The sequence below is a fragment of the Alosa sapidissima genome, chromosome 17 (genome assembly GCF_018492685.1).
Source record: "Alosa sapidissima isolate fAloSap1 chromosome 17, fAloSap1.pri, whole genome shotgun sequence".
Taxonomy (NCBI): Eukaryota; Metazoa; Chordata; class Actinopteri; order Clupeiformes; family Clupeidae; genus Alosa; species Alosa sapidissima.
In genome coordinates this window covers 28,126,271-28,138,799 of record NC_055973.1, presented here as the reverse complement: position 1 = coordinate 28,138,799, position 12,529 = coordinate 28,126,271, and the positions used below count along the sequence as shown (strand labels likewise).

Genomic DNA, 12,529 nt, shown 5'->3' with positions numbered 1-12,529 from the left:
ATTCTGGGAAGACAAAAGAGCCCTCCCCCCACACCCACCCCATTCTCTGCGGCTAAAAAGTCAATGTCCGCATCTGTCAGCATTTACAGTCATCCCAGTTCATGAGACTCGGCCAGCGAAAGCTGCGTTTGATTGAAGTCTGGAGAGCCCAGCCTTCGTCTGATGCGCAGAGACCCATCTGTGCCGCAGCCAAGAGGTTTTTTGAGCTGAGTTAACCAGTTTGCCCTGTGAGCCGCGAGCGTATCTGTGGTAGGTGGGAGGGGGTGTGTCTAATGGGGGTTGGTGGGTATGTCCTCCAGAGTGACGGGCATGCGGCCCAGGGCTGAGGTACATCAAAGGTCAGCCCTCCCACCACTCTGATTGGGGGACAGCGGCTGTTGTCCCTCGAGCCGCTCTGTAATTAAGCCGGCCGAACATCTTAATGAACAAAGGCAAAACCAGGAAGAGATTTTGTTTGTGTCGCAGAGGCAAGCCCTGGAGTCTCAATGACAGGGCTAGCTTTTCATTTATTGTGCCACTTGGAGCATTGAGAGTATATTCTTAAGTTGCATTTTAGACCTTCTGTGTTGTAAAAGTTTTAAACAAGAAGAAGCTGTAATATAAGAAGTATCCAGGACTTAGCACAAAGCCTCACTGTGGTATTATTAGGTTCTCTATTGGCCTGCCAAAAACAGTTTCCTGTGGCTTCTTCCTGTGGTGCTAACACACTCTCTTCTTACCTTTGACCTCTGACCTGTGTATTTTTACCTCTGTGAGTGACGCGGTCATGCTGGGGTCACAGACAAGCTTAAATCGTCTCAAGAAAATGAACATAAGTGCTTTGACGTTTCCATCTCAATATAGTCCTTTTTTCTTGCTCTCCTTTTCTCTCTCTCTCTCTCTCTCTTTTTTGTCTTCCCTTCATCTCCATTCATTTCATGCAAAAATGAAGAGCTAATTATTAAAACTGTCTCTGTTCCTCAGTTCTCTGTTTTTCCCTTCTCAGTTTTCCATCCGAGGTCTTGACCTTGCTGCCACTCGCTGTGTGACCCCGTCGCTTGACCCCTGCCCTGTGTGCCATTAAACTGTCTAGTGCAGTTACCTGTGCGTGGGTCATAAGTGGCATGATGGCTTTTTTGCCCAAAGGTGTTTGTGAATGTGTGTGTGTGTGTGTGTGTGTGTGTGTGTGTTATTGAGACTTTACAGGGGGCCAGGTGAGGCCAGCTGAAAGCTCTCACCTCCCCAGCCTTCAGACCTTCAGAGCCAAGTCATGGGGGCTAATGTTACACAGGTGTGCGCCAGGAGCCAAACAGCCTTTTAGAAGCTCCAGCTGCTCCCAGCTATTTTCCTCTTTAACTACCTCTCTCTCTCTCTCTCTCTCCCTCTCTCTTTCTCTCTCTCTCTCCCTCTCTCTCTCTCTCTCTCTCACACTCTCTATGCCTCTACTTCCCAACCCTGTTTCTGTCTCTCTCTCTTTCTCTTCTTGGTCTGTTTCTCTCCCTCTTCCTCTCTTTCTGTTAATCCTCCTTACATTCCTCTCTCTCGTACCCTTTGAGCTCTTCCTCTTGTCTGTCCCCTCCTCCATCTTCCTTCTGCGTTGCTACCCTTCCATCCCAAAGAGCCAAATAAGTATAAGTATATATACTCTTTTGATCCCATGAGGGAAATTTGGTCTCTGCATTTACGTGAATTAGTGAAACACACTCAGCACACAGTGAACACACAGTGAGGTGAAGGACACACTAATCCCAGCGCAGTGAGCTGCCTGCAACAGCGGCGCTCGGGGAGCAGTGAGGGGTTAGGTGCCTTGCTCAAGGGCACTTCAGCCATGCCTACTGGTCGGGGTTCGAACCGGCAACCCTCCGGTTACAGGTCCGAAGTGCTATCCAGTAGGCCACGGCTGCCCATCCAGTAGGCCACGGCTGCCCACCAGTAGGCCACGGCATGCCCAAATGAGGCATGAGAACCTCTGCTGATGACACAGAACGTCACAGCGGAAGACAGTAACAGCACGTCTCCACACAACCTCAGCTCTTTCCCATGATGCACCTGCGGTACCTGGAGCCACTGTGCCGTGGTGTTGGGACACTGACTGTTGTGGTAATTAAAGCTGTGGCTAATTACCCCCGACTTGGCAGCCAATTGGGCTGCAGCACCCTGGGGTGCCTTTTCAGTTGACTGGCTGGCAGGCTGGTGTACATGCCCAGACCGGGCCTCCCCCAGCCATGGTTGGCACTCACAGGTGACCCCATGAGGTAAGATCCGTCAGCTCCAGTCATGCTTGGGCTTGATCTTGCTGCCACCTGCCACCCCCCCTCATCCCCCAGACGTTGGCACGGGCACCTCAGTGCACAGACGGCTCCTTCTGGAGCCAACCCGGGCTTTCATGGTCTGCTAGACGCGTGGTATAATGGTGGTCACAGGTGATATTTTCAATTGTGGCTTAGAATAATATTGGGACAGATTTTGGATGATTATTTCTCATTTGTGCCGTTTTTGTTGGCCGTCAGCGGTGGTGGCGGACTTTTGTTTTCCTGGCCATGCCATTTTAGGAGAGGGCAGGGAGTTTTCCTGCCTGGGCACAGCATATATTTCACAGAGGTAGTTAATCATATGTAGCTTGCAGCCAGCAGTTTTGAAACACGGTAGTTTACTTTTGTATATATTGCCTCAGGCTTTCCTGGCCACCGGGTTGTTTATCTTTCATCCTTCAATACTATACTGTAGCTCACCTCTGTCTGTCTTCCTTTCTTTCTCTCTCTCTCTCTCTCTCTCTCTCTCTTTCTCTCTCTCTTTCCTTCTCTCTCTCACACACACACACATACACAAACACAGATAGACACACATATTTACATACACACACAGACACACTCATAGGTCCAGATGTGTTCCAGCCTGCTGATTCACAGTCCTGGGGTGCCTTTGCCAAGCTCCTGTGCTGCCAGTTAAAAACCCAAGCATTCCTGAGTGTGCATCCAGAGGCTGTGGGAGCATACCTCCGATCAGTCTGAACCCCCCATCCCCCCCCCCCCCCCCCACCCCACCCAGCTTCAGGCATCATGGCATGCATTGTGCCTCGGAATAAAGTAAATAAAACTTTAAAGGGTCCGTCAAGGAGGAGCATTCTGTCCTACAAGCCAACATGTGGCCTGCTTTGACTGCTTTAGTGAAACCTTTGGCAGGAGCTGCTGTGGCCCTCGAGTGCTGAGAGCAGCTCTGTAAAATCCTACAGACCGCCTATGCGAAGGGAAAGGGATGACCGTGCCTGACGTGCAACCCAGCGATTGGGCTTGTGGTGTTTTTGGTGCGCATCTCGGGGCCAGATTCGAGAGAAACCGCAGCACTAGTGCGCTCCCGTCGCTTCGAGCGGCCCGTGTGTTATTATGCGTTCTATTCTTACTGCCTGGGGGCGCGGTGGGGCGGATCCGCTTGTTGTTTTGGGACGTGCAGCACTTTTTTCGTTGTCGCCTGAGGGCAAGGGCCACCAAGGGCCACTCTCTCGTTTGCGGGTGACATATATAATGTGGGCCATGCGAATATATCGTGCCAGTGGTACCCCCCACACACTTCCCTGTGGGTCCCAGGTTGCCCCCAAGCATCTTGTGGTTCCTGGTCGTCTTCCCATCCCACGGAGGGTGGATCTGAGTCCAGAAGACACCAGTGAACATCTGATTGCTTCAAAATATTCACTTTAAGTGCCCTGTCCTTCCCTTCAGAGTTGCCAAACAGCTTAGAAATGTCCCCCAGATGTTCCAAATAATCAAGTGGTTTATGCGGCTCTTCCAACTGCAGAACTCTGTTGTTCTTCAACGGAGGATTTTGCAAAGGCCCTCCTTGTTAGGATTCAAATAAGTTCAGCATGTTGGCTGCTTCTATCCGATATTTTCCAGATATTCCAAGCACCAAACAAAAAAGAACCGCATCTGTGGTGATACCATAGCTTGGCTGATAATTCACCTGAGAAGCCTGTGGGAGACAATTTTCTCTGATTTTCCTGAGCGCCAGATGCAGTGGTTGGAAAAATGTGTGTGCTGGATTGTCTCAGGCTGATGCATTCTGTTGGTGTGGATGTTGCTTGATATACTAGATAGATAGATAGATAGATAGATAGATAGATACTTTATTGATCCCCAAGGGGAAATTCAAGGGTCTTAGTAGCATACAGACATCACACACAACATGCACTTACAGCAGAAATGGTAAACATAAGTATAAGTATAAACATATAACTAAAATCCACTGTACAATAAAGACAGTAGATAAGAAAACTAGATAGATAGATACTTTATTGATCCCCAGGGGAAATTCAAGAAATTCAAGAAATAGAAAAACTAACAAAACTAAATACTAATTACACTATATAAATTAAATTTAAAAAGTCCAGTGTGCTTGAGGTTGATCAAGCATAAGACGCTTGTAGTGACAGGGCCAGTGTGTCTATGTGTGTTTGTGTGTGTGCACGCATGTGTGTGTGTGTGTGTGTCGGTCTGTCTGACTTTGCGTGTGTGTACATGTATGGTGTGTTTGCTTGGATGTGTTTATCTCTGAGCATACTTTCAATGGCTTAATAAAACAAGAGAAATTCAAGAGATACTATCAACGTGGGTCCTTGGCTCTGGCTACTGGCTTGGGTTGCTTCCTGTAATGTCTTTGATGATTAATATGACTAAGCATGCCTTTAATGTCTGTTCTCAGAGGGCTCTCTTTCCTCATTACCCCACTTGAGAGCGTGCTACTCTGAATCAGCTCACAAATCTCTCTCTCTCTCTCTCTCTCTCTCTCTCTCTCTCTCTCCCCTCTCTCTCTCTCTCTCTCTGTCTCTCTCTCTCTCTCTCTCTCTCTCTCTGTCTCTCACTCTTTCTCTCTCTCTCTCACTCTTTCTCTCTGTCTCTCTCTGTCTCTCTCTCTCTCTGTCTCTCCTCCACAGGGTGATATCCAGCAGCTGTTGATCGTCGCTGATCCTAAGGCAGCCTACGACTACTGTGAACACTACAGCCCAGACTGTGAAACACCCCACCGCGACACCCTACAGGCCCAGCAGCCAACAGATGATGAGGTCTGTCACACACACACACACACACACACACACACACACACACACACACACACACACACACACACACACACCCTACTAAAATCTGCTGTGACCCGTAAACAGTCCTCCCTCAGAGGTCAGTATTTCTTTTATTTAGCAAAGGTGGAGAAAAAATATGTTGGCCATAAACAAACAGGTGGTTTGGAGATTTGATAAGCCCTAGGTGGCCTGTAGAGGATTAATGGGTTATTGTCAGCGGGGCCACGTGGTCTACTTCTTGCTTGTTCCTTCACCGTTTCCTCGAAGCAGGTTTTTTTTTCCCCTGCTCCTGAACAACTTGGATCGCGATGGAATTTCTTAACGTGCCATGACGTCTAGGTGCTCTCCGCAGAAGTCTGGGATTTGTTCCACTTATGGCTCTAGCAGATCCTCCAGTGACACAGAGAAGAAAAAGAACAGTGTTTTACAGGAGCATACATTACAGTAGAAAAACTTCTGGAACATTCGGATAGAACATCATTGGCTTGCGCAGTTGTTGTCTTAACCTATTTTTAGGCCTTTCCACTGGCAATTGAAAGAAAATGATAGGATCGTCTATCCTAGACATACAGTAGTTCAACGTGGCGCCAACAAATATAAGCTAAATTAATACAATTAAACATTTTTAAGTCAACTGGTATCTCTTATTAACAGTGATAAAAAAAAACAGCCTGTTTCAATAAAAACACAAACACCCCAGAGTAGGGCATCACTCCGTTTCTTGCACAAACATTGACAGCAGCATCTCTGAAGGGCCCCCCTGGTTGGCCCTTTGCCATTCACGTCCCCACATGATGCACGATGGAAACAGCACCACATGAGAATATAAGTAAGAACAGAGCCAGCCAGCCTTAAGGCCCTGGAGGCTCGAGGCAGACGCCGGCGTGCCGCTCTCTGCTCTCTCCAGCACCACTAGGGCCCCCCTCCATGAGGTCCCCCCCACGAAGGGCGCATGGAGGGCAGCCAGCTCATCAGCTTGGGAGTGCTCCTGTGAGCCCTACAGCTGTATGGGGGACTAACCCTTCCTCTATCTCTATCTTTTTCCCTGTGCATGTGATGGATGGACTGTTGTGGGCCAGGCTCTGCAACGCCATCCATTTCTTAGCTAATGCACTGGTCCCCAGAAGAGAGATTTAAATAAAATAGTGCAGAGATGGAGAAAAGACAGAAAGAGGGAGGTATTTTAATGGATTACTAGTGATTGATGAATAATAATAACTCCTGCCTTCAACATCTGATTCATTCATCAGTCACTTAATGCAACAACATTAAGGCTTTATGCCGTGCTATTAATGTTGAGTGTTATACCCCTCCTAACTTGATGATAGCATTGTTGGATTTTTCACTTTTCTTTTACTCTAATGACTTAATACAATTTCCATCTTCTTAGAAATAATATCCATTTGTTTAACTGGAATACATTTTGTGGAACAAAACTGAAGTACTACTTTGAAGTCACTTACTGAGCTCAGCTCACTTTAAAATGAAAAAAATACCAGAGGGAAAGAGAAAACGCTTGGTAGGACAATACACTTTCCATAAATACAAACCCTCAATCTTGTCAACCTTAGATGTATGACACTGTGTAATTTACACGTGGGGGAATGAAAAAGTTCCATGACGAAAGGTTCCAGACATATGGCATGTGGTATTTTTCTCATGGCTTCCCTGACCTGCTGTGATGTTTTATTAGGGCCTTAACACCCACCTGGGAATACCACCATGCTCTCCACATGGTCTTTTTGACAGTAATTAACCTAACATTTTGGAAATCCCCCACCAGTTTTGATCGTCAAAACTGTCCAAATGTTTCAACACTAATAAAGTTTGGCACATTCAGTGTCATAGTCCTCTGTAATTGCAGTGCCTCTATAAAAGTGTTGTGTTATGCTATGCTTCCTTGAACCCAAAATCCATTACACTGGAGTGGACTGCAATTTTTTCCCTAACATTGCAACATGTCCAACAGTTTACCACAACACTTTTTGGCATTATCAATTAATGTTTGCTCTGTATAGCATCTACTAGTTAACTAAATCAACCAATGTGTAATATGTCTGAAAGACATGCTACATCATTTTTGTGTGAGGCGGCACTATTGTTGTCTAATAGTGCTGCTGTAATGCTAACCTGTCTTTGCTTGCCCTATTTTCCTCTCCCAATTCAGTATGCTACTGGCACAGATTATGGAGATTTGTATGAGTACTATGAAGGAGAAACAGCAAAAGAGACAGATGAATACTCTGAGCCTCAGGTAAATAGATTAATAAAACACTTGATGTGTTTGTCATGTGGTGTCCTGTTGTACGTCATCATGGGTGTCCTTGTCTTCTCCTTCACTGTCAAGCACTGTTTCCATGATTGTCTGTGCTTGTTCTTTTCTGTCTGATATGAATGTAAAGCTCTTTACATGTGTTCCCTTCTTCTAGGCTGAAAAGTACCTGTCTACATGGAACGTACAACTTTCCTTTTAAAAAAAAAAAACCTTTGTCTTGTCTTCATCTTTGTCTATGTGCTTATGTTTTACATGTGTTGTATGTGTTTCCCTGTTGCTCTCTGTCACATCAACCCTATTCCAGAGAAGGAGACGTAGTGCCTTCATGAGGAGGCCGGCAAAGTCCGTCAACCACAAGGCCTATAAGTTCCTGACAGCCAAACAGTCAGCCGCTAAAAAGTTAGCCGCTAAGAAGAAGCGGCATGGCTTCCAGGCCACAGCACCAGTGAAAGCCAAAGCCTATCTAGGGGTAAAAGTGCCTGTAGACCCAGTCAGAACCCATCAAGATATTTCCTCTGTAGCCAAAGGAAAATCTCTGATGCTAGTCTGGATGCTACCTAACTCTCCCTGCCCACCCCCTTTGCTGTCCTCTCTCCCCTAAGGCTCCTCTAGACTGGACAGAGGTTGTCTCGAGGCCCAGTGGATAACACTTGTGATGTGCTCTTCCTGTGTTAACTCTTCACTCTTTTTTATTCTTTCTTTTTTCCTGTCAATGTGACACAACCTCAGCCAAATAATGTTGATGGAGAGTACTATACTGACTCTGACTACGGAACAGTAGATGCTACTCAAACTCAGTCTCCCATTGCCACAACCGGAGCCAATGAGGTAATTATGTGCATTTTCTCTATTGCTTCATTTGCTTGACAAAGACAGAAACAGATGTGACAAAAAGTGAGGTGCCTCCAAGATAAAAAGGCATAGGTCCGGGAAGACAAATGACAAGGAAGTACATGGTATGAAATGACAAAGACAGAACAATTCAAAGCAATTGCTCTGTTCTTTTTTTTTTAAAAACAAGGGGTTATCTCATCAGCAGAACTCTTGAACAGAGGCGGGCATGAAACAACATAAAGCTGAAAGGAACATGCCATGTCTTGAGAGTAGTCAATCCACTCCAGAGGGTGCATGCTGTCCATTGTCAGTCGACGTGTCGCAGAACTTGTTTGATGATTGTTACATTCAGTGGATTGCTATATCATCCGTTTTATAGCTTTTTGTTGTTCGAGTCATTTGTGGTGAAGGCTGCACCATCCAAAATAGTGAAATGATCCAGTGTGTTAATTATCCTAAACTGTTCAAATGAGTCCATAAAGTATTAGAGATGGAAACCTAATAACCCCAAACCAAATGGATTAAGATTAGATTGTTAATTTAAGACATTAGGCAGGGTCTGCAGTTGCGAATATTTGTTTTTTGTCTTAGTCTTTTGAAATCTGGTGTGTTAAAGTGTTCTTCGTGAGGCCAAATAAAATGATATATTTCAAAAAGCGTTTTGAAAAAAGCCAATAGCTGTAGCCGTAATGAGAAGCACACAGAGCTAAAGAGGATCAGCACGTCTGTTGATCAGCTTTGTCTCCGTTTTCCTTGCTTGTTTGTAGGAGAAACTCTAGATCCCAGTGAGGAGGGATCTGCTAAACTCAAACAGCTCATAGCATGTCAATCAATCAATCAATCAGATTTATTTATATAGCACGTTTAAACATGACTATGCTGATTGATAAGGGACAGAAAACTGTGAAGTCCCTTTTTAAAAGTCATTGGAAGTGGTGCAGCCTTGGTCATAACTGACATACTCGCATGTCCAACTCAAGCTGGGCAAAGTTCTGTGGAGAAATAGTGAAGCCCTCCCAAAATCCCATCCCAGTCAACAGACAAAGACCCAAGGGCTAATGTTCAAATGTCGCCACATTTACACAATGTTTAATGTGGAACAACCCCACAACCTCCAGTGTGTTACAGCACCACAGCAATTGCACCCCCCCCCCCCACACTATCTCCCAAGCCTGAAGTCTGCCTGTAACTGCATTGACTGGATAGTCCTGGCACAATCTCAGTGCTCCAGGACTAGCATCAATGCAGTGCAGAGCGCCACACTTTTCACAGCCAGAGTTAGCTTAAACTGGTATTAGCCAACATGTGCCACACAGATGCAATGACAAAGAAAAATTCCATTTGGAAAATAGAAAGCAAATGATACGGCCAGTGTCCAGTTTTGGGAATGAAAAGTAAGTGCATCTGTTACAGCTTGAGTTGTCCAGATGAATTTGTGTCATTGCATCTCACAGTGTCAGCACGATCAAAACTTAAACCCCACATTAGCATAAGCAGTCATGGAGTGATAGAATTTCATCCAAACAGCAGATGGACACTGTGCAGTTTTGTTCCCAAATGCAGAGCAAAGATCTATTTAATATCTTAAGACATACAGGACAATTGCCCAAATTTATACCAGCTTGAAATTCTGTAGCCTAGCCTTACCATCTCAGCTCTGCAGTTTGGACTATGGCTGGAGAAGTAGCCGGAGTCATGTTTTAATGAAACATACTTTTAGTGTCATTTCAGACTTACTTCAGCTATTTTGGTCTTTTTTCATCCTCATGCATAATGCTACTCTAATCATGGGTTCACTGCTTCTGAAAAAAGACTGGAATAATTTAAAGTCTGTCATAGACTTGTATTATTTACTTGTACTTTTATATGTAGAATTTGTCATGCTCTTACAAATCAAGGTAACACTTCATGTGGTCTCTCTAAAGTAACAGATGAAAGTGATCAAATTTAATGTCTGTAAGTGCAATACAGTTTAGTCAAAAGGCTGAGATATCCCTATATCTTTAGCTCTAACTGTTAATATGTTGACATGCAGAAATTGATGTAGGCTAAACATATTCAGCATATTCACTCATAACAGAGCTCAATAGCATTTCTCTATGAACTTCCATTCATAATATTTTGCTACCCTCAGTAAGAGTCAACTTTGACTGATGGACTGAAAACACAGCCCATTGAAATTATGAATGATTTAAAGTGAGAGCAAATGCTATTGTAGCTACTGTTCTGTTTGATAATGCAGGCTACTCAATTCATTACCCATATCATTAAAAGGGACCAGTATGAGGTGTTACCATGTTGCCACTCAGATTTTAACTGTTTATCATGCTGAATTCATGTTGACCTGCTGAGATGTAGGATATGAATACACTAGTCTGTGCCGATAACTGCTTGACTAACATCCATGTTCCCTCCAACCCCATCCCCTCCTTCGCTGCATTTGCTTGGGTAATGTGAGGCTGTGGAAGAGGAAATTGTTGATGACTATGTCCCTGAAACGGCCGAAGCCGCTCCCGAGCCTACCGTTGCCACGGAAGCGGTGCAGCCCGAGGACACAGCGGCGGTGGCCTCCGAAGGAAACGCGTATGACTTTAAGGAGTATGACCTTAAGGAGTATGACGTAAATGAGCTTGGCGGGAGTCACTATGACTACGGGGCGTACGATGATCTGGGTACGGCGGGGCCCGCCCCGACCGCCATGGCATATGACGATGAGTTCGGGCAGGGCAAGCCGGCCGAAACGGACGTCTCGGAGGCCAGCGTAAGTATGGCGCACACCCCCTCCTCCCACCTTGGCCGCAACCTGCCACAACTCCAAACCAGTGTGGCTGCATGAGAAGGGGTATGAATGGTGTGGGGTCGTGCGGTGGGTGTTGCGGGGAGGGGGGTGGCTGGTGGTGGAGGCTGTGTGTCTCGTCCGCTTTGTAGCTTCTCTATTCCGTGTCAGAACCGAATGTCTAACCTGCACACTGGGTATGTGGTCCACCCGTAAGCCACGGCTTGGCATGGAGTGTCATTTTCACATGTGAGTTTGCGTTTGTGTGTGTGTGTGTGTCCTTGGAGCCTGTCATGGAGTCACCTTCCCGCCAGTCCAGATCCTGAAACACGGTCTAACTTTTCTGACCTCCACTTTACTTTCACTTCATATCGTGTCTGTCTGTACTCTTCATATGTCTGTCTTCTGGATCTCTTCTCTCAATATATCTCTCTCTCTGACTCTCTCACACACACACACACACACACACAGACACACACACCCACACACGCACACACACTTTCTCATGCTCTTTCTCTCTTTGATTTATTTCTCATTTCTTCTGTGTTTTTCTGTCACAGCATGTGCTGACGTTTCCATTGTTTCTCTACGGGTCATTTATTTTCATTTTTTCCTCATTTCTTTTTTTTCCTTTTCCCGTTGTCTCTTGTTTGTTTCTCCCAAGCATTGCACACACACACACACACACACACACACACACACACACACACACACACACACACACACACACACACACACACACACAGGGAGGTAGACGTCATTAACATATCCCATAAGGTCCCCCCTCCTTCAAAATATGACGCTGCACCCCCCACCCCTTGATGACTCTCTTTAGCCCCTTTGGAAAAAAGCTTCCTGTCAGGGGCCTATCAGGATGGATTGCCCGGGGGTACAGCCGCTACCTCATCACTCAGGCCCCAGCTGTCTGGTCAGCCATGGCCTTTTACCCCCTACCCCACATCATTTAGCCCCTCTTTAACTCGCACCGATCAGACCAGTCACTGGTCACTTATGTCCAGGCCAGACCACAGGACTCCCCACACTACACCAAGGATACATGTCAGGCAGTTCAGATTAGCACAGCAGATGTGGAGTGAATCCTCTGAAGTTTTTGGCTAACGCTGATAAAGAGAGAGAGCGAGAGAGAGAGAGAGAGATGTATGTTTAGTCTCTTCCTGTCCAATGTCTGTTGTGATTTCTTTCTTGTGTAAAGAGATGGATATGGGACAGGAAATCAGACAGTCAGATGCGCTGTGTGTGTGTGTGTGTGTGTGTGTGTTTAAGGCCTAAGGTCTTGTTGTCTTAGGCCAGTGCGTGTGTGCTTACTCTGGCAACCCTTAAGGTCTTGCTGAGATGGCTATGAGAATGTGTGTGTGTGTATGTGTGTGCATACACACACACAAACACACACACACACACACACACACACACACACACACACACACACACACTGACACACAAATATTTACACACATGTACACATATTGACTGTAGACTCATTGACCCAAACCATTCACAAGCACACACACACACACAATTGTCATTTTAGTGTGAAATGCGCACAACCCTTATTGCTTATGGAACATTTCCA

The 12,529-nt window shown here is 45.7% G+C and overlaps 1 protein-coding gene across 4 annotated transcripts in view; it reads left to right on the top strand.

Annotated features, from left to right (window-relative positions):
* col11a1a (collagen, type XI, alpha 1a) overlaps nucleotides 1–12,529 on the top strand; it is an 83,125-nt gene that overhangs the window by 15,992 nt on the left and 54,604 nt on the right. Inside the window, exons 5-8 of one of the 4 annotated variants that reach the window (XM_042067696.1) lie at nucleotides 4,907–5,035; nucleotides 7,221–7,307; nucleotides 8,058–8,156; nucleotides 10,621–10,923. In XM_042067696.1, coding sequence (XP_041923630.1) covers nucleotides 4,907–5,035; nucleotides 7,221–7,307; nucleotides 8,058–8,156; nucleotides 10,621–10,923 — 618 coding nt within the window. Of the gene's footprint in view, nucleotides 1–4,906; nucleotides 5,036–7,220; nucleotides 7,308–7,632; nucleotides 7,798–8,057; nucleotides 8,157–10,620; nucleotides 10,924–12,529 lie in introns of all 4 variants that reach the window. The other 3 variants (XM_042067697.1, XM_042067698.1, XM_042067699.1) reach the window with 3 other exon arrangements.